The sequence below is a fragment of the Cetorhinus maximus genome, chromosome 5 (genome assembly GCF_964194155.1).
Source record: "Cetorhinus maximus chromosome 5, sCetMax3.hap1.1, whole genome shotgun sequence".
NCBI classification, from domain to species: domain Eukaryota; kingdom Metazoa; phylum Chordata; class Chondrichthyes; order Lamniformes; family Cetorhinidae; genus Cetorhinus; species Cetorhinus maximus.
The window spans coordinates 116,787,475-116,810,157 of record NC_135883.1 but is presented as its reverse complement, the minus strand read 5'-3'; the positions used below and the strand labels follow the sequence as shown (position 1 = coordinate 116,810,157).

At 42.3% G+C, this 22,683-nt stretch overlaps 1 protein-coding gene across 1 annotated transcript in view; it reads left to right on the top strand.

Annotated features, from left to right (window-relative positions):
• Positions 1–22,172, top strand: part of LOC144680868 (uncharacterized) — a 101,984-nt gene extending 79,812 nt beyond the window's left edge. Inside the window, exons 9-14 of the mRNA XM_078542344.1 lie at positions 381–514; positions 5,881–6,009; positions 7,628–7,742; positions 10,506–10,640; positions 11,962–12,087; positions 21,756–22,172. Coding sequence (XP_078398470.1) covers positions 381–514; positions 5,881–6,009; positions 7,628–7,742; positions 10,506–10,640; positions 11,962–12,087; positions 21,756–21,895 — 779 coding nt within the window. The 3' untranslated portion in view covers positions 21,896–22,172. The remainder of the gene's footprint in view (positions 1–380; positions 515–5,880; positions 6,010–7,627; positions 7,743–10,505; positions 10,641–11,961; positions 12,088–21,755) is intronic.
• The last annotated feature ends 511 nt before the right edge of the window (positions 22,173–22,683 follow it).

The window sequence follows — 22,683 nt, the reverse complement described above, 5'->3', positions numbered from 1 at the left end:
GCCAGTTGAATTTACTCCTACTTCTACCTAGTTGAAATCACTTAACTCAGCCCAAATTGGGAATCAAACATGGGACTGTATTGATGAAAGCAAAATACTGCGGATGCTGGAAATCTGAAATAAAAACAGAAAATGCTGGAAAAACTCAGCAGGTCTGGCAGCATCTGTGGAGAGAGAAAAAGAGTCAACGTTAATTCTGTTTCTCGCTCCACAGACGCTGCCAGACTTGCTGAGATTTTCCCAGCATTTTTGTTTTTATATGGGACTTTATTGGACTGTGTGGCTCAGTAGCAAATTGCCCTCAGCAGCTGCACCATCAGAGGAGAAATGTCAAGAGATTGTATTTCAGAATGTACTGGTGATCTTTTTCCTCATTACAGAAGATACTCAAGCAGACATTATGGCCATGAACTTCTTGCCTCAGCTGCATGAATTGCTGAAGTTCTCTAGTAAAAGTGTGAATGAAGCAGCTCTTTCTGTTCTCAGCACGTTGTCAGAGAATCATTCCAACACGGTAGGAAATGTTTTGTACTATAGACTTTCAAGCATTCAGGCAAAATAATTAGTGATATAAAGTTTTAGCATTTCAGCGGAAACAAAAGAAAAATATTTGGGCCACCCTTATATATTTCTAGAAGCATATGATTTGTACTGCTATGACTCAAGTAAGCATCACTCATTGGGTCTGGCTGCAATGTAACATCAGATAGTCTGGAAGCAACAACACGTAAAATCTGTTTAGAGACTAGTTGGCTCTGTAGTAGGCTACTAATTGTTCATTCATCTCTGCAAAAGCTTAAATGCAGCCTACTATCTCAGCTACAAGGGTCCAATTAGAATCAAGTCTGCGGTCGTCTCATTCAAGTTGTCTGTGGGTACACCCTAAGATCTGGCCTAAGACATTTAAGAGCTATCTGGTAATTTCACAAGGTAAATTCCCATTAATTGCATGAATAGGGAAATGGATATTACACTGACTTATCTAAACTTGGGGCTCAGGCACATAAATAAGGCTAGGGAAAAAGCTTATTTTGCATCTGACTATGTAATACACGATTTGGGATATGCATAATACAGGTACTGGATAGACAAATGTTCTGCACCATCAGTACAGATACCTCTTACCTTGATAAACATGAAAAGAAGTATTCCAACTATCCTCACCTATGTTGAAGTCTATAATTGAGGACAGAGTGACTGAAAACATGAAGATCGGTAGGAAAATAAGATATGAAGAGGACATAAGGAGGCTGCAAAGTGATACAGAAAGGTCAAGTGAGTGGACAAAGATCTGGCAAATGGAGGAAAATGTGGGAAAATGTGAAATTGTCCATTTTGGCAGGAAGAATAAAAAAGAAGCTTATTATCTAAACGGCAAGAGATTGCAGAGCTCTGAGATGCAAAGGGACCTAGGTATGCTAGCTCATGAACCGCAAAAGGTTAGTATGTTAGGTACAGTAGATAATTCGGAAAGCTAATAGAATGTTATCATTTATTGTGAAGGGAATTTAATATAAAAGTAGGGAGTTTATGCTTCAGTTAGACAGGGCCTTTGTGGGACCACATCTGGAGTGTTGTATACAATATTGGTCTCTTTATTTCAGGAAGGATGTAAATGCGTTGGTAGCAGTTCAAAGAAGATTTACCAGACTAGTACCTGGAATAGGTGGGTTGTCTTATGAGGAAAGGTTGGACAGGCTAAGCTTGTATCCGCTGAAGTTTAGAAGAGTAAGAGGCAACTTGATTGAACCATACAAGATCCTGAGGGGTCTTGACAGGGTGGATGTGGAGAGGATGTTTCCTCTTGTGGGAGATTCTAGAACTAGGGGTCACTGTTTGAAAACAAGGGGTTGCCTATTTAAGACAGAGATGAGGAGAACTTTTTTCTCTCAGAGGGTTCTGAGTCTTTGGAACTCTTCCTCAAAAGTCGATAGAAGCAGTTTTGAATATTTTTAACAAAAACAAAAAATGCTGGAAAAACTCAGCAGGTCTGACAGCATCTGTGGAGAGAAAGACAGAGTTAACATTTCAAGTCTGTATTGGACTCGAAACATTAACTCTGTCTTTCTCTCCACAGATGCTGTCAGACCTGCTGAGTTTTTCCAGCATTTTTTGTTTTTGTTTCAGATTTCCAGCATCTGGAGTCTTTTGCCTTTATTTGAATATTTTTAAGGCAGAGATAGATATGTTCTTCATAAGCAAGGGGCTGAAAGGTTATTGGGGGTAGGTGAGATTGTGGAGTTGAGGTTACAGTCAGATCAGCCATGATCTTATTGAATGGGAGAGCAGGCTTGAAGGGCTGAGTGGCCTACTCCTGCTCCTATTTCGCATTGAACTGATTCAAGAGAGCCAACATGATTTTGTAAATGGTAAGCTATGTCCAATGAGCCTACTTGAATTTTTTGAGGAATTACTGTGAGGAATGACTGTAGATGTAGGATATACAAATTCCAGAAGGCATTCAATAAGGTTCCACATAAGAGACTAATAGCTAAAATTAAAGCTCATGGAATTGAAGGCAAATTATTGACCTAGTCAGGAGATTGATTCAGAGGCAGTAGACAGATTAGGGATAACGGATATGTACTCCAAAGAAAGAAATTGAATAGTGCTGTCCTACAAGGATCTGTGCTGTGGCCTCAGCTATTCACTATATTTATTAATGACTTAGATAACACAATAGAGAGCCATATGTCTTAAGTTTGCCAATGATACAAAGATTGGTGGCATAGTAAGTAATGTAAGAAGAGCATAAAAATACAAAGAGACGGTGATGAGTGGGCAAAATTGTGGCAGATTGATTTCACACAAGTATGAGGTAATCCAATTTAAACCAAAGAAGGGTAGATCTGAATATTATTTAAATGATGAAAAGCTAGGAATAGTAGGACCCTGAAGAAATTTAGGGGTCCATGTGAATGGATTACGAAAATGTGGTAGTAAATTACAAACAATAATCAAAAAGACTAATGGAATGTTAGCCTTTATAACAAGAAGGTTAGATTATAAAGGGGAGGAGGTTTTGCGACATCCATACAAAGTCCTCATTAAACTACCGCTGGAATTCTATGCACAGACCTCAGCATTGCACCTTAGAAATTATGGCCTGGCTAAACAGTCGGCGGGTGGAGCCCACAATTCCGACAGCTGCTGTGCAGCAATTTAACATTGGGAGCAGCGTTAATTGCTTTAAGGCAAGACTTGCGCACCTTTCTTGAGAGGAAATCCCACCTTAGAGAGCTGCTGTCCAATTGGGCAGTCACGCCACGCCCAGGAACCCTCATAAATCCAGGGTCCAGAATCTTAGCGTGGGGTTGGGAGGGCTGGGTTCAGGAGGCCGATGGGAGGGTTAATGAGGGAAGGGGAGACCCAGGAGGTGCCTCTCATAGGCCATATGATTCACAAAGGAAGTTCCACCCCCTTGTCCAACACAAGCCCACACAGATAAAGCTGCTGGGCATCCCGCCTGGCATGGGCTTCCCCGTGCCATGGGTAAAATACCGGCATGGGTGGCATAAGGCCTTTGTGGCCATTAATTGACCACTTAAAGCCTTGATAGGTGCAAAGGAGGGCAGGCCGCCTGACACCTTCCCTGCCCCCTGTAAGATTTCAGACAGGCCAAGGCAGGCAGGTAGGCAGTGGAAAGGTTATGGGCTGGATGTCTCCCCACCCGCCTTCAAGTGGAGGAGCATAAAATCCAGCCCTGCATATTGGTCTTGGAAAGTGTACTGCACAGTTACAGCAGAACATTACCAGCGCTCTAAGCATTAAATCATGAACATAGGAACAGGAGAAGGCCATTCAGCCTGTCAAGCCTGCTCCGCCATTCAATACGATCATGGCTGATCGAACACTTCAATGCATTTTACCCATACTATCCCCATAACCCTTTACGTTATTGTTAATCAGAAATCTATCAATCTACCTTAAACATGCTCAAAGACTGAGCTTCCATGACCGTCTGGGGTAGAGAATTCCAAAGATTCACAACCCTCTGAGTAAAGAAATTTCTCATCTCGGTCCTAAGTGGCTTCCCCCTTATTTTGAGATTGTGTCCCCTGGTTCTAGACTGAAGAGTGATTACATAAACTGAACTTGTAGTCACTGGAATACAGAAGGTTAAAGTATGATTTTATTGAAGTTTTTAAGATTTTTAAAGGAATTGACATGGTAGATTGGGAGAAATGTTTTCCACAGGTGGGGGAGTCTAGGACACGAGGGCACAACCTTAAATTTAGGGTCAGGCACTGAGGAGGAAAGTTAGGAAAGACGACTTCATGCAAAGGATGGTAGAAGTGTGGAATTTTCGCTATCACAAAAAGCAGTAGATGCTAGCTCAGTTAATGATTGTAAATCTGAGCTCAGTAGGTTTTTGATAGCCAAGGGCATTTAGGGATATGGAGCCATGGAAGGTGAATGGAGTTTAGGATACTGATTGGCCATTATCTCATTGAACTGGCTCAAGGGACTGAATGCCCTACTCATGTTTTTATCTTCCTTTCTGCTCTTAGAGTCAAATTTGAAAGAATTACTCTGAATCACTGAAAAATAACAGGCTTGATTTCAAAAGAAAATAAAAAGCATGTGGGATCCATTTCTATTCATAAAATGATACAGCTCAGAAGGATATCATACTGCCTGTTGTGCCTTTGCTGGTCCTTGAAAGAATTATCTAATTGGTCCCATTCCTCTGCTCCTTCCCCATAGCCCTGAAAAATTTTCCCCTTCAAGTATTTATGAAATTCCCTTTCGAAAGTTATTAATGGCACTGCTTTCACCACCTTTTCAGGCAATGAATTCTAGATCATAACAACTCGCTGTAACTTTTGATTCTTCAAGTCACCCCTGCTTCTTTTGCCGAATACCTTTGTTACTTTTAACTTCAACCGCAACCCCCACTCCACCCCACCAGAGTTCCCTTATCTGACAAGATCGTGAAGGTTCATTCACTTTTCCTGGGACCAACCCAAAAGATATGCCACAGCCCTCCAGAATTTATTTTAAATTTCCTTAGTATTCCAACTATTCCTTTGAGGTACATCATTCTCTGGCATCTGGATTCCAGCTCATTTTCTCAACTGGGGTTGATGTGAGGTACGTGGGAGATTCCATATTATAAAAGTAGTATTTATTTTAGGTTTGAAAATAGCATTATTCAATTGTGGTTCATACCGTAAATCTTAACTTGTGCTGATTGGACAAAATTAAGTTTTTAACCTTTAATGTTCTCCTCTTTCCCGCCTTTCCTAAAGCCAGTTCCACATTGCTGTTAACTTGCCCAAAGGACCATTCTACGTACAAGAGTCTGGACAGTGAGCTTTAGCAGCCTACTTAACTGTGTAGGGATATCACAACACCACCTAGGCTTCAATCAACATCCAAAAGTATATATTTTTCATTTTCAGCTATGGGGTAGTAATCTGCACACAGCAATGTGATAATGACCAGATAGTCTTGTTTTTGTGATGCTGTAAAAGACAACATGGGAGCATTCCCTCAGTATGGCATTGGAGCGTCAGCCTTAATTTCTGTACTTAAGCTCAAGAGTGGAACTTGAACCCAGAACCTTATGACTCAGATGTAAGAGTACTACCAACTAAGCCACAGCTGCCACATGCTATTGTTTTACAATATGGGCTAAATATTAACTTGTATTCATGCTGTTAAATGTTTCTTATAGTCATTTCTGCTTCAATTTAAATAAATAAATAAAATATTATTCATATCAATAAACTTACATAAAATAATTGGCTCATCAATTGTTACAAATACCATGCAAGATCTGCTAGTAATTAAAAATTTGGTAGTTGTGAAATGTAAGTGGTACAGTATTATTGCTGTGAAGTGGTTTAGTTGGTTAAGATTTTCTTTTCTTTGTAGGATGCCATTGTGTCAGAGAATAGCTTGAAATCTTTGGGGAAGTTACTGTTAACTCACAAAATGAGTCCTGGAATCAGTAATTATGTTGCAACCATAATCCAAAAACTAGCTACAAGTAAGACTCAACAGGTAAGTTATTGCATTTAAACGGGAAGGTAAACTTACCCAAGAGTACACTAACATTGGAGAGGTTCTGTGCACCACGAACGCATTTTCAAGAAAGATTCTTTGATCTTAAGAAACAAACGATATACTTCATCTCCACACTTGAGGTTAAATTCACCAATCACTGTGCTATCAGCAGATGCCACACTCAAATGGTACACAGGTTGGAGAATTACTACTGCAGCTTTGTGTGATGTACCCCCTCCTCTGATGCCTATGTACTTCAAATACTGCTCTCCACTCGAAGCACAGGATTGATGAATTTACACTTTCTTTTCTGTGAAATTTCCATAATCACAAACTGAAGACCAGTTACAGAGTGTGTTGGAGCATCAGTGAATGATGCCACAGACCTCAGTGATGCACCCCTATTTTTATACCCTTTTTGCAGATAGCATTGCAACATTTAGCCCAAGTTTGTGCACCTGGAGCAACACAACTAATGACTTCTGACCCAATATTTGTAACTCTTGACCAATGGAAAGAGCGCTCCTCGCATCCCCACAACAATCTAACCTTAATTTGTGTCTCTAACAGGAGATCCTCAGAACATTCTAGGCTCAAGACTATTCTTCTAGCCAATCAGCTTTGCAGCCTCTGTGTCCTTTCTAACTGCTAAACCGTAACTTGTATCTTTGACCACTGGCCCTGGAACATCTAGTCCTCAGGCCATCTTCCTGGACAATCAGCATTGTAGCTTTGGCTTCTCTTTACTGCTAAGCTAGACTCGCTGGAGCCCAAATGTACAAATGTATTCCAGCTAAATAACTTCAGTTCACTCCCAAAGGACCCACATTTTCTTTGTTAAAGCTACATCACAGTATTTGCCAGTTAAAGAGATGCTAACTTCATCTCATAACAAAACCTCAACATTCAAGAATCACCCCAACAATTCATACAAATTACACTAAGCTTATGTACAGTACAATTTGATAATTTAAGACTTATTAATTACAGAGAGCCAGTAAGAACATGACATGCCAAATAGCTCCCTTCTGTGCTGTAACCATTCTATGATTCTATCATTCTACCCTCATCATTTCCCTTGGCCTTTTCTCAATTAACTAGCTACACTTCCCTATGCTCCCCCAATCTTATCATTGGCCAAGGGGGTAAAATGTTTCCTTTATTCTCTCAAAAAATGCATTCACAAATCCCTTCACCAGTCATGACATTCCTGCTGGTGTTGACTGCTTAATTACTGCCTCACCTCTCCCTCTAGCATCCTTATCCCAACAAATTAATCACTGTTCCCCACTTCTGTTGGTCTACTGATTGCCCATCTTTGTTCCCTCAAGTCAGAGGGACAGAAACTTGATTGTACTTCTTCGCAACTGCTTTGGTCATCAATCATAAGAGCTGGCTTAACCACATCAAGAACTTTGCTCTAAGGAGCCAAAACCATTTTATTTTAATGCAGAAACATTCTCAGGGTCCTCTTTTTCCACAAGCAACTGACCCCTTAACTGCTTCACTAAATGTGAGGAGCTCATGGACAACTTCATTTTAAAGATCAAAATAATCCTTGATCATGGTTTTAGATTTTGATTTTAATAGAAACTCATTTTTATCTACGTTTCAGGCTATTATTGACAGTCAATGTGTTGTGGTCCTGCTTCAGGCCCTCAGTCACCTCGGAGTTCACGACGAGTCCTTACTGTATGTGATACTTTGCATTGCTGAACTCACCAAGTATGGTAACAATATTACTTCATTCATCTCTATTCTGCAGCTATTCAATCAGTGGATGGTAGTCAACAGTAATATCATTTTCTTACTGATTCTAAGAGCCAGATTTTTGCCATCGAGGCAGAAAACTTGAGTTGGGAAATTTCCTGACTCGGCAGACCCATCTCCTTCAAAAGCCCACCCCTCCCCCACCATTTTTTCATTCCAGGAAGGTGGGGACGGGATATGATCAGTCCCAACACATCCGGAGGCAGTTCAGAGGTGGCCACAGAGGTGGGCGAGTGCCAAGACAGGCTGGTTAGAAGACCCGCCCAGTTGTAATAAAAGTTAGGTCCTCTAGCCCTCACCCCCCCACACACCCTCCATGCTCCCCATACCTCCATGGCTCCACCGTAGCCATTCACCCAGTATCCACCATGGGAAGACCTTAGGAACCATGTGGAGATGATAAAAACATGCATTTCCAAAAACCTAAGAAAGCTCTCACTCACAAACACTTGATACTGAAAAAAACTCTCATTCAAAAAGTTTAAATCCCCTCAAGTGGTCAATCTATTATTAAAAAAAAACAAACAAACTTCTATTCACCAACCACATCAAAGATAACTAATCCTTTAATAACCTCTTAAAACAGTCAATCAAAATGTTAACTCAGTCCCTTGCTGAGATAAGTGATTTTGGAGCTTTGAAACTCAGCCAAGAATTCATAATGGGCTCAGCTGTAATAACAACCCTTGGAAAATGTCAACAATGAAGTCTATTGAAACTATAGGAATAGATGGCTAATGTTTCTTTTCTAAGCCCACACCAGATGACCTGTCAATCAGTGCACTCCAGCAGCAGGTGTCTGCTATTTTACTCAAACTGAAAGCTGCAGCCTTTTTTTTTCATTTTTAAAGGGCTTGGGATTTAAATCACTTAAAATCATGACATTTAGACCTTACCTTCCCATCAAGAAGATTTACCCCTGTTCCATAAATTCATGATTCCCACACTAGGCCCTCAGAACAGCCAAAATGGGGCTCTTGGAACTCAGCACTAATTTCAAATGACCTGGATTTCCTGCCTGTGTGATTCACGCCCTTCCCCCTGCCAGCGAAAATGGGATCTGCCAGAAATGGGAACGGGACTTCCACAAGTGGGTCCTGCCCAACATTTTTAAAGACCTCTGGAGTTGGGCCCACTCCACAAAAATCTGGCTCTAAGCGTTCAATATGTTTATAAGGGGAAAATGTCCTTACTAATTGTAGAAAAATTGTTAATGCATTATTTTAGAGTGTAGCAAACATAGCCAAGAAAAGCGCAATGGAAACCCTGTTTTCTTATATCATGAGATTAGGAAAGACAGTAAACAGTGTCAACATAGTACTATTCACATTATTGAATGGGGTATTGAAGGGGTAGGTTCTGATAGATAGACCACTGAAGGACAATGTGCAGCAAGAATAAAAAGAATAAGACGAATCTTGAACTGTCAGAGGAACAGAGCACAAATAGCAAGAAGTGATTCTGAGTTTGTGCAGAGTGCTGCTCTGGCCTCACTTGGAATACTAATTACAGTTCTGGTCACTATATAGACACAGGCATCCAGAAATTAGAGATGGTGCAGCAAAATGTAACTAAATTACTAACTGCAATTAGGCACCTGAATTACGAAGAGAGGTTGCAGAAGCTGGGAGTATCAGTCATGTACAATTGAAGCAGTCAAGACTCTAAGGAGTACAGATAAGATAAACATCCATATGGTTAACATAATCATAGATTCTATAAGAGCATATGAACTTATCGCAAGTTTGAAGAGGAAAGGTGCGAAGATTGTTCAGATTACTTTGTGCAGAAGGTGATAAATGTAAAGAATGAACTGCCCAGGGAGGCAATGGTGGCTAATAGTGTCAGAAAAATCAGGAAGGGCGTCCACAGTATTAAACTTGCAGATTTCAGAAAATTAAATTAAATTAAGTAAATGCCCAGTGAAAACTGTGATAAGAGGGATGCGAGCAATTGTGGCATACAATTCCTAGATATTGGAACCAGCCAGATGAACAACCATTGTCTTTCCAGTCATGTACATTCCTGTTTGTATAACACATTTATATACTGCCTTTCATAATCACAGGATTTCCCAAATCACTTTAAAACCAATTAAGTACTTCTGAAATGTTGTCACTGTTGTAATTGGTAATTGGTTGGAAGGGATGAGACAGAGATTAGGGCTCAAAACCATTTAGGAGTGAAATCAGGAAGCATTTTTCATATAAAAGGTAATGGAAATCTGGATCTCATGCTCCCAAAAGACTGTAAATCAATTAGAATTTTCAAGACTGGATCAACAGATATTTGTTAGATAAATGTATCAGGAATATGAAGCAAAGGGAAGTAAACTGAGTTGAGAAACAATCATCCATGATCTAATTGAATGGCCTACTTCTGTTCCTATATATGGAAACACAATGATGACATTAAGACTTACTCAAAGTAAAGGGAAAACCAATCTCAAATTCTAACCTTTTGTTCATTTTCAGCTTTGTAACAAGGCACAAAAGGACTTCATTATTCTCACTTTAATTAGGAAGCCCCAGCATTAAAAAGCACCCCAGCACTGAAAAGAAAGGCACAATAACAAACCACACTAATCTCCTGATTTGCCAGTTCCTGCCCCAAACTTCCATCCAAATTGCATTCTTTCAGGTGAAAGTATAATTGTGGATATTATAGATATTGAACTGAGTGATTGACTTTACCTTGTTGAATAAATTGTGTTTTTTTTTCAGAAACAATAAGAACACAAATAATACAGGGATCAGATGTGGATATAGCAGCTCATCTATTGATGCTTTCAAGCCAGTCTGAAAATATTGATCTCTCCTTCCAGGCTGCTTGTATAATCAGCCAACTTGGTCTAGATGGTAATTTGCTAAATTTGCTAAATTTAGATATGAATTTAGATTGTCAAATGTAATTGGGTTATGCACTTAGTTCCCAACCTCATAACATAATAATCTTTGATTAAGTATAAAGCCAACCAGATTATTTATCCATTCTCTTAGCAAATGATCAAGGGTTTGAAATGGAGCAAGCTGGCAGCATGAGCCACAATCTGACTCCTAACTCTCTTGTGTTGATCCAAAATGTCAGGGGGGCACACCTGACCGCTAACAATTAGTTTTTCAGTGGACAGTAATGTTTTGTAAGGCAGGGTAATAAGACAGTCTCCATGTTATCTGAGGTTTTTGGTATCTACCATTGCTCCAGAACAGCAATCAACAAAGCAAATTGAATGCTGAACAAGTTTGAAGCAGTCATGGTCAAACTGTTCACTGTCTTGGGCAGACCTTACCTTGAGTGCTGTTAGAAATCTTTAAAGACTTTTTTTACTCCACAGCAAATGCTCAGGTTTTTGTCATGTTGGTACATAAGTATAGAACAATTCTACTCCAATTTAGAAATTGAAAACATTGAACTTCCCTGGTCTTCACACTGAAAATTGGGTCTTGAATGTACATAACCCATTTAAGACAGAGATGAGGAGAAATTTTTTCTCTCAGACGGAACTCTCTTATCAGGGGTAGGCAGGAATGTGGAGTTGAGATTACATTCAGATCAGCCATGCTCTTATTAAATGGTGGAGCAGGTTCAAGGGGCCGAGTGGCATATTCCTGCTCCTAATTCGTATGTTTGTTTGTACGTATGTATAACCCGACTTACAGCACCAAATTAATTCAAGGAGAAGAAACACCTCAAGTGAGTATTTCAAGAAGTTTATAATGTTCACGTTATATTTTTTTCAGAAACAAAATTTACATAACTTTTAATGAGGTTTTGTTAGCTGAACAAAGGATACAATGCATAATGTAACAGTGTCACTGTTGTAGGGTGACCGAGTTGTATTACTAGTAATAGAGTTGAACTGCAGACACTTCTTAAGTGGAAACATTAAGTTTATTTACAATATACTCAGCAGCAACTACACATCTGCTTTCAACTCCAACTCTATTTCTACATTGCTGAGATAGCCCATGCTACTCTCCTATTGGTTACTACAGATCATGTGATCTTTCCTGACACGTAGTATTCTTAAAGGTACATTACACACTAAATAAAACCATAATTACTAAGTCACTCTTTCAATGTTTGTAAGCAAATAAATCACTTATTGCAAATAATAGCATTTTAGAACAGAGCTCACTCAGCAGTGGGTAATGATTCATATGATTGTCTCCATTACAGAAATGTTTTCCATGTTGTTGAGACCACATGCCAGGGAGATTGTTGGTTACGTTTTACGCTTCCTCAAACATCAGGAAATTAGATTTCAACATCTGGGCCTATTAACTATACGGAATCTCGGAAAAGGTAAAAAAAAATTATCACCTTCAAATTTTCGTTACGCCGTTTCGATGCGGCGAGACATTCTAAACCTCATTGACTTCAGCAGGAACGTAAAATCCCGCTGTCTTAAAACTCTGCCCATTGTGCCTTGAAATCTGGTCTAATTTTTCAGTTTCTTAGGGTTAGATTCTGTAAGTTTCTGAAGTTTTTGCAAATTGCCTGATTTATCTATTTGTTAAACTGATGCATGGTTTCCCCATCTTTTGGACTTCTCTTCCTTGCTTGCGACCAACAGTGCAGTGACCTGCTCCCATCCTATTTCTAATGGGGCTCCGAAACTAGATTCAAGGAGCTGAGAACGTCCTAGGTAAACGCAGAAAAATGCTGTAAATGCACAGGAGATGAGAAAAGACTGGCTAATATAACTTGAAAGCTCTGACAAAATAGTGTACAGGTGGGTAGGTGAACAGGCAGAATTTAAGGGCAGCATTTGCCCATCAGCGAGCGGGGGGGATGGGGCCCACTTGCCGATACGTAAAATGACGCACGGTGACGCCGGGCATGCGTCCCGACGTCACTACGTGTCATTTACATTTTCAGTTTCGCTGTGCGTCCGCCGAACTGTCAACGGCCACTTAAGGCCTTTCAAAAAGTAATTAACTCAATTAATGGACCTGTCCATCCATCCTTAAAGTTGGCGGGCAGGCGAAGAGCCCAGGCGGCCTTCAGAAAAAACATGAAACCTCAACCACGGGCGGGATGAGGTTTCATGAGGGATTTAAAATGTGTATAAAATTTTTAAATAAAAGTAATTGACATGTCCCAGCTCATGTGACAGTGTCACATGAGGGGTATGTCAGGAATATATTTTTTTCCCCTTTAATAAATTTTTCAAACATGAGCCAATCTCCCTGAGTCAGCACTTTGCCTCAGGGAGACCTGTGCACTCTTTTGCGAAAGAGCGCACTCCCGGCTCAGGGAATTCCCCCACCCCGCCTGCAGAGGGAGCGCACAGCACTTCTGGGCAGACGTCACGCTGGGCGGGCCTTAATTGGCTCGCCCACTTAAAATGGTGGTGCGCACCCAACTGGGGCACTGATCGGAAATCTACCCGCCCGCACCCGCACAACCCCCCGACGGGGGGAAAATGCTGCCCTAAGAGTCAGGAACATTGAATTTAGTCCCGGAGGCAGTTAAATAACAACTTCCATTTATGTAGCACCTGTGTCTCAGTAAAATACCCCAAGGCACTTCACTGGAGCAGAATCTGAGAAAATATGACACAGAGCTGCATGAGCAGATATTAAGACAGATGCTCTAAAGTTTGCTCAAAGAGCTAGGTTCTAAGGAGTGTCTTAAAAGAGAAGAGGTAGAGGGCATGATATTTAGGGAGGAAATCCTATAGCTTAGGGCCATGGCATTTGAAGGCACAATCACCAATGCTGGAGGAGGGTTATAGGGCTGAATGGGTAGCAAAACAACACTTTGCAAATCTTGAATGGTAGCGTTGACAGCCAAAACCTAACTTGCATTCATCTAGCACTTTTAATGTAGAAAATTACCCAAAGCACTTCAAACAAATGGACAATATCCCAAAGGAGGAGATATTGCTGAGATAATGAGGGGGAAGGCCAGGACTAGATTTGGATACAAGAATGAAATGCTGGGGGTCATGGGTAATGGGTGAACTAAGTGTTGGGGTGGGATAGGATATGGGCAACAGAGTATTGGATGAGGTTAACAGGGAGGGCAAAGGATGGGAGGCCAGTCAAGAGATCATGGGAATAGTTGTGTCTGGAGGTAACAAAAGCATGGGTGAAGGTTTCAGCAAGGACTGATATTATGGAGATAGATCTGTGTGGTCTTTGTGATGGGTAGAATATGGTATTAGAGGCTCAGCTTAAGTTTGAATAGAATGTTGAGGCTGTAAACAGTCAGGCTCAGCTTGAGACAGTGATTGGGGACGGGGTTGAAGCTGATAGCAAGCGTATGGAATTCCTCAGTTCTCCAATGTTTAGCTGCAGGAAATGGTGGCTCATTTAAGACTGGAGGTTGGGCAAGCAGTCTCACAGCTCAGAGGCAGTGGAGGTCAGGTAGAGCTGAGTGCTGTCAGCATACAAATAGAAGTTAATCGCCTGCCTTCGGGTGATATTGCCATGGGGCAGAATGCAGGTGCATGGGCCAACGATTAATCTCGGCGGCAGGGGGGAGTTGCGGGGGTTGGTATCCCAGAGGTAGCTGTGCAGGGGCATGAAGAGAAGACATTACTGATGGTCTTCTGGTTATGAGCAGATGGAAAAAGTGAGGGTAGTCCCATCGGTCCAGGACAACAGATTAAGGGGACTTGCTGTGGCGAAGGTCAGGCGGGGAATGCTTGGGTGATGCTGATCTATTGACCATGTGAATGGCAGCAGAAAGTTGAGGAGGGATATCACCCCATGGTGACATAGACAGTGTCATTTCTGACCTTGGTTAGGGCTGTTTATGTCAGGAAGGGGAACAACTCTGTTTGGAGGGATTCAGGACAGGAAACTTGAGTGTATTTAAGACCGAGATAGATAGGTTCTTGATTGGTAAGGGGATCAAAGGTTACGGGGAGAAGGCCGGAGAATGGGGTTGAGAAACTTATCAGCCATGATTGAATGGCAGAGCAGACTCGATGGGCCGAATGGACTAATTTCTGCTCCTATGTTTTATGGTGTTATGGTCTTATGAAAACTACAGGAGAGATAAGCATGGAGTGGAAGGTGACAAGTTCAAAGATTTGAGAAGAAAAGGAGATTGGAGAAGGGGCAGCAGTTGGTTAGGGTGGAGGAGTGAAGGTGGATCTTTTGAGGAGAGGGCTGATGACAGCTGTTTTGAAAGAGAGGGTGAACACTGAAGAGATGGAACTATTGGCAATGTCAGCTAATATGAGGGCCAGGAAAATAAGTTGGATTGTGAGCTGTTTAGTGTGAATCAGAGCAAGAAATAAATAATCCAGAGAGCATGGGCTGGATTTTTGTGGATTTGGCACAACACCAGAGGACTTTAAAAATGGCAGGTGGAAACTGGATGTTGAGATCCCGCTGCCATTGCAATGTGTTTGACTCTTAAATGCCCTCTGAAATGGCCTAGCAAGCCAATCAGTTGTATCAAACCACTACAAAGTCTCAAAAAAGGAATGAAACCCGATGGACCACCCAGCATTGACCTAGGCCGGAATATTGTCACTGGCATGCGGGAGTGGGCCCGACACGCCGACATGCAAAATGACGCATGATGATGTCAGGCGGGCGTCTTGACATCATCGTGCATCATTTAGATATTTTGTTTGGCGGGCGCGCACCAGAGGCGGCTGCGCACCCACTGAAATGTCAAAAGCCTGTTAAGGCCATTAGGAAAGTAATTTAGATAATTAACAGTGCTGCCCGTCCAACCTTAAGGTTGGCGGGCAGGCAAAGAGCCCAAGCGGCCTTCGTGTTTCCTGAAGGTTTAATAAAATCAACAAATAAATTTTGCTAAATTGACAAACATGTCCCAGCTCATGTGACACTGTCACATGAGCTGGGACATGTCTAAATAATTTTTCTCTTCCTTTATTAAAAAATTTCAATATGCACTTAATCTCCCTGAGGCAGCTCTGTGCCTCAGGAGATGCACGCGAAAGAGTGCAGGCCCTGACTCCCACTCCTCCCCCAGCCTGCACAGGTAGTGCTGAGCGCTACGGAACACATTTTACGCTGGGCGGGCCTTAATTGGCCTGCCCACGTAAAATGGCGGTGTGAGCCAATCGCAGGCGATGATCAGCTCCACTCCTGCCCCCACCGCTTCCGCCCAGCCTGCCCAACATTGGTAAGTTTCTGGCACTAGGCACTGGAAATGACAATGGCAATCTGAGCCCTGTTGACCATGCAAAGTCCTCCTCACTAACATCAGGGGGCTAGTGCCAAAATTAGGAAAGCTGTCTCACAGACTAATCAAGTAACAGCCTGACATAGTCATTCTCACTGAATCATATCTTACAGGTAATGTCCCAGACACCGCCATCACTATCCTTGGGTATGTCCTGGCCCACTGGCAGGACAGACCCAGCAGAGGTGGCGGCACAGTAGTACACAGTCGGGAGGGAGTTGCCCTGAGAGTCCTCAATATCGACTCCAGACTCCATGAAGTCTCATGGCATCAGGTCAAACACGGGCATGGAAACCTCCCGCTGATTGCCATGTACCGCCTTCCTTCAGTTGATGAATCAGTGCTCCTCCATGTTGAACACCACTTGGAGTAAGCAGTGAGGGTGGCAAGAGTGCAGAATGGTCTCTGGGTGGAGGACTTCAATGTCCATCACCAAGAGTGGCTCAGTAGCACCACTACTGACCGAGCTGGCCGAGTCCTAATGGACATAGTTGCTAAACTAGGCCTGCAGCAGGTTTGAAGGAACCAACAAGAGGGAAAAACTTACTTAACCTTATCCTTACCAACTTGCCTGCTGCAGAGGCATCTGTCCATGACAGTATCGGTAGGATTGACCACCACACAGTCATTGTGGAGATGAAGTCCCACCTTTACATTGAGGATACCCTCCATTGTGCTGTGTGGCACTACCACCATGCTAAATGGGATAGATTTCAAACAGATCAAGCAACTCAAGACAGGGCATCCATGATGCACTGTGGGCCATCAGCAGCAGCAGAATTGCACTCAAACTGTTACAATCTGTAACCTCATGGTCTGGCATATCCTCCACTCTACCATTACCATTCAACCCTGGTTCAATGAAGAGTGCAGGATGGCATGCCAGGAGCTGCACCAGCCATACCTGGTGAAGCTATAACACAGGACTACTCGCATAACTAACACCATGAGCAGCAAACGATAGACAGAGCTAAGCAATCCCACAACCAACAGATCAGATCTAAACTCTGCAGCCCTGCCACATCCAGTCGTGAGTGGTGGTGGACAATTAAACAACTCACTGGAGGAGGAGGCTCCACAAATATCCCCATCCTCAATGATGGGGGAGCCCAGCACATCAGTGCAAAAGATAAGGCTGAAGCATTTGCTACAATCTTCAGCCAGAAGTGCTGAGTGGATGATCCATCTCGGCCTCCTTCGGAGGTCCCCACCATCACAGATGCCAGTCTTCAGCCAATTTGATTCACTCCACGGAATATCAAGAAACGGCTGAAGGCACGGGATATTGCAAAGGCTATGGGTCCTGACAATATTCCAGCAATAGTACTGAAGACTCGTGCTCCAGAACTTGCCATGCCCCTAGCCAAGCTGTTCCACTACAGCTACAACACTGGCATCTACCCTGCAATGTGGAAAATTGACCAGGTATACCCTGTACACAAAAAGCAGGACAAATCTAACCTGGCCAATTACCGCCCCATCAATCTACTCTCCATCACAGTAAAGTAATGGAAGGGATCATCAACAGTGCTATCAAGCGGCATTTGCTTAGCAATAACCTGCTCACTGACACCCAGTTTGGGTTCTGCCACGGTCACTCAGCTCCTGACCTCATTACAGTCTTGGTTCAAACATGGACAAAAGAGCTGAACTCCCAAGGTGAGGTGAGAATGACTGCCCTTGACATCAAGGCCACACGTGACCAAGTGTGGCATCAAGGAGCCCTAGCAAAACTGCAACCAATGGGAATCAGGTGGAAAACTCTCCACTGGTTGGAGTCATACCTAGCGCAAAGGAAGATGGTTGTGGTTGTTGGAGATCAATCATCTCAGTTCCAGGACATCACTGCAGGATTTCCTCAGGGTAGTGTCCTCGGCCCAACCATCTTCAGCTGCTTCATCAATGACCTTCTTTCCATCATAAGGTCAGATGTGCGGATGTTCACTGATAATTGCATAATGTTCAGCAACATCCTCAGATACTGAAGCAGTCCGTGTCCAAATGCAGCAAGACCTGGACAATATCCAGGCTTGGGCTGACAAGTGGCAAGTGACATTCGCGTCACACAAGTGTCAGGCAATGACCATCCCCAACAAGAGAGAATTCAACCATCACCCCTTGATGTTCAATGGCATTACCATCACTGAATCCCCCACTATCAACATCCTGGGGGTTACCATTGACCATAAACCGAACTGGACTAGCCATATAAATACTGTGGCTACAAGAGCAGGTCAGAGGCTGGGAGTCCTGCGATGAGTAACTCACCTCCTGACTCCCAACGCCTGTCCACCATCTATAAGGCACAAGTCAGGAGTGTGATGGAATACTCCCCACTTGCCTGGATGAGTGCAGCTCCCACAACACTCAAGAAGCTTAACATCATCCAGGACAAAGCAGCCTGCTTGATTGGCACCACATCCACAAACCTTCCCTCCCTCCACCACCGACGCACAGTAGCAGCAGTGTGTACCATCTATAAGGTGCACTGCTGCAATTCACCAAGCCTCCTTAAACAGCACCTTCCAAACCTATGACAACAATCATCTAGAAGGACAAGGGCAGCAGATAGATGGGAACACCACCACCTGGTCGCTCATCGTTCTGACTTGGAAATATATTGTCATTCCTTCAATGTCGCTGTGTGAAAATCCTGGAACCCCCTAACAGCACTGTGGGTGTATCTACACCACATGGACTGCAGTGGTTCAAGAAAGCAACTCACCACCACCTTTTCAAGGGCAACTGGGGATGGGCAATAAACATTGGCCCAGCCAGTGAAGCCCACATCCTATGGATGAATTTTTTAAAAATTCAGAAGATCCCATTTTTGCTGGCAGTGGGTGGGGGTGGGGCGTGAATCACACAGATGGGAAGCCAAAACTCAGCAGGGCCATTTGAAATTAGTCACAAATTTATGGAGGAGGCATAAACGCTTTTGCAGGTCAGATATGGTTTAAGTGTTATGATCTGAAGTGAAATACCTAACCCTTTAAAAATGTAAAAACCAAGTTGCATCTCTCAGCTAGAGTAAAAAAGCAGGCACCCAATGTTGGAGTGCATTGATTGACAGGCCATCTGGTGTAGCTTTGAAAAACTTTAGCTATTTGTTCCTCCAGTTTCAATCGACTTCATTGTTAACATTGTCCAAGGGTTGTTATTACAGCTGAGCCTATTATGAATTCTTGGTTGAATTTCAAGAGCTTCAAACCCGTTTATCTTAGCAGGGGGTTCAGTTCACATTTGGATTGGCAGTTTTAAGAAACTATTAAAGGATTAGCTGTCTTTGATGCTATAAGTAAATGTGTTTGTTTTTACAACAGATTGACGACTTGAGGAGATTTAAATTTTTGAATGGGTTTTATGAATAATGGCTTGTTTTCAGTATCATGTATGAGTAAGAGCTCCCTTAGATTATTAGAAGTTGTTTTTTCATCTCTACATGGCTGCTGAGATCTACCCATAGTGGGTCCTGGGTGAGTGGTTGTGGAGGGGCATGGAGGTGGCATGGAGGTATGGAGGTGGCAAGGGGCTGAGCTGTGAGGTATAGAGGGCCTAACAGCCTTTAATACAACTGGCACAAAGTCTCAGAGAACCAAAGCAGGCCTTCTAACCAGCCCACCTTGGCACTCACCTGTCTCCGTCGCTGTCTCTTAACCGCTTCCGGAGGCAGTGGGCCCAACTTCATCTCATCACCGTCTCCCCAGAATGAAAATATGGTGGGCAAGGGCCTTTTTGAAGCAGACGAGTCTGCGAGTTGGGAAATATCCCTACTCGAGGCTCCTGTATCGATGGTGAAAATCCAGCCCCGTGAGTTCAAATCCCTTGACAGTTTGAGAGTTTGAATGTAGTTTAAAAAAACAATGATGTCAGTAACCCAGTCTGATATCTTTAACTCCAGTCACCAAGATGGTTGATTTTAACTGCTCTCTGAAGTGGCCTTGTAAGTTATCCAGTTGTATCAAACAGTCACATCACACAGACTACAGCAGTTCAAGATAGCTGTCATGAAGAGATATTAATGTCTATAAAATCATTGGAAATGATTTTAAAAATGGAATTGTAGTGGGGTCTGTGTCTATGGGCTGAATTTTGCTGTCGGCAAGCAGGGGGCGGGGCCCGCTCGCCGACACGTAAAATGACGCGGGATGACGTTGGGGGGAACCTCCGACATCATCCCGCCCCATTTAAATCTTCAGGAAGGTGGGGGCGCAGCAAAATCAGCTGCAGGCCCGCCGACCTGTCAATGATCAATTGAGGCCATTGACAGGATCATTAAAACAATTAAAGGGCCTGCCCGTCAACCTTAAGGTTGGCGGGCAGGCCAGGAGCCCCGGCGGCAAATAGAAAAAACATGAAACCTCATCCACCGGCGGCATGATGTTTCATGTAGGGACTTAGAAAGTTTAATAAAGTTTTAGTGTGAATTATGAACATGTCCCATCTCATGTGATGTTGTCACATGAGGGGGTCATGTTAAGGATTTTTTTTTTCTATTTTTAATGTTTTTAAAACTGTAAGCGATCTCCCTGAGACTGCACTTTGCCTCAGGAAGATGTGCGCTCCTTTGTGCGCATGCGTGAAAGAGCACACTCTCGCTTTTGGGGAATCCTCCCCCGCCCACACAGGAAGCGCATGCTTCCTGGCAGACTTCACGCTGGGTGTGCCTTAATTGGCCCGCCCACTTAAAATGGCGGTGGGGCCCGCTTTTCCGGCGGGGATCGGCTCCTCGCCTGCCGGAGATTGGGTCGCGCCCGCCCGCCCGAAAATTCTGCCCTATTTGTTTGACTCTGTGTGTCTTAATTGGATTAAAGCTAACTAGCCTGGGTGCTTTGATATATAGTAGTTCTGAGATGTTAACTAGATAAATGTAAGGAGGTTAGAAGGTTAATGTAAATTTACATTTGTTGAATAAAGCATTCGCGAGTGGGAGTGAAATCTTGCACCTAGCTGGTAGATCCAAGCAATGTGTTTATATTACTAATAAAGTTAGTGGGATAAAAATGTTGTTGTTAGGAGATGTAATGTTAAAAGCCTGGTGATACAATGGAAAATTTACATTTAAAGGGGAAGCTAGGTATAAACAGAAAGGAGTTTGTGTGTGTAAGTCAGATCCATTTAAGATCTAACCAGCCTGTAAGCCTACAACTATGTCTGCAAAGAAACCAAGTTGCAAGGAACCTCATTTTGAATTTGTAAAGTCAAATGTGCTTTGCCTGGTGTCTGTTTAAAGTCTATAGGTTATTGTTGCCTTGGTGGAGATTTACATGGGAGTGATTAATTTGGCGATTTGTTTAAAAGTTATTATGGTAGTAATTTGTAGACATGGGAATGTGTTTAATTTGTTGTTAAATTAATAAATGTTTAATTTAGTTTTATATAAGGAACCTCTTGAGGCTTGGTAGTCTTATTCCTGAATTCAGAGCTGCATCTCAAACATACTAATTGAAAATATAGGTTACGACAGTTGTTCAAGTTTCCCTCTGGGATTTAAACAACTCAGCCTTTACCAACTGCTGTGTCATAACAATAGTTCAGCAGCTACACAGGGCAAATACTGTCTGACTGGACCACCTCACTAAAAGATACTTTTACTCACTGAGCTCTTCAGGGTAGTTAAAAAATTAACTATTTTATAAACGTTTCCCGTCAACTGATGATTTCAAAAATTTTATGCTAGGTATAAAATAACATTAATTGTTTGAAGTGTGTAAAATAGCATTTGTTGTTTGTTTAAACAACTCTACATGCTACCTTGAAATAGCTTTTAGTTAACTCAAACAATGCTTTTTTCTCAGATTCTCTTTTTGCAGCAGTGTTTAGTGAAAAGCAACTGACGGTGCAACTCAACAGGGTTTGTCAGCAAACAGCGGAAACACAAGAGCTACTTCAAGCTGTTCTATTCCACAAAGAAGGAGACCAAAAACAAGATGACTGATGATACCCAAGAGTTTACTGTGACTCAGGAACAGCTAAAACCTAAAGAACACAGGAAAAGCAAAGAAACATTTTCAAACATATCATGGTTTTGTTGAGGTCCAATGAGTTCGTTAAGAATTAATTCACATTTTAAACCTGGAAATAAAATCACAATTGACACATTCCATAAACTTATAAAAATTCAATTTCTCTTGGCTTTAACAGTTAAACCTCATTTGGTGCCAATAATTAAGCATTTTTCAAATAAAGTATACTGGAAGGGGTGATTAAGTTAATATTGCTTTGAGTGCTCAGTTTATTTCTTAGCCTAGACTAGTAAGCAAATTATTTAGAGGCTTGCAGGTAAGTTTTCTTCCTGCGCACAAGGAATAAATTTAAAGAAGCCAATCCTTAATTGATAGTTTGAATGCTGTTTTGAGATGAACATGTCCAGGGACAGTGGTGTAACGTCATACTGGACAATCCCTTCTACTATTTACTACAACAAATTACAGAGCCCAATAGACTAAGGTTTGGACTTCACTATTTGCTAGGGGGGAGGCAGTGGCATGGTGGAACTATCACTGGATTAGTATTCCGGAGACCTAGGATAATACTCTAGGGACCTGGGTTCAAATCCCATCACAGTAGATGGTGGAATTTGAATCCAATAAAATTATGGATAACTACAAAACTGTTGCCAATTGTTTTAAAAACCCATCTGGTTCACTAATGTCCCTTTAGGGAAGGAAATCTGTCATCCTTACCTGGTCTGGCCTACATGTGACTCCAGACTTTACAAACTAT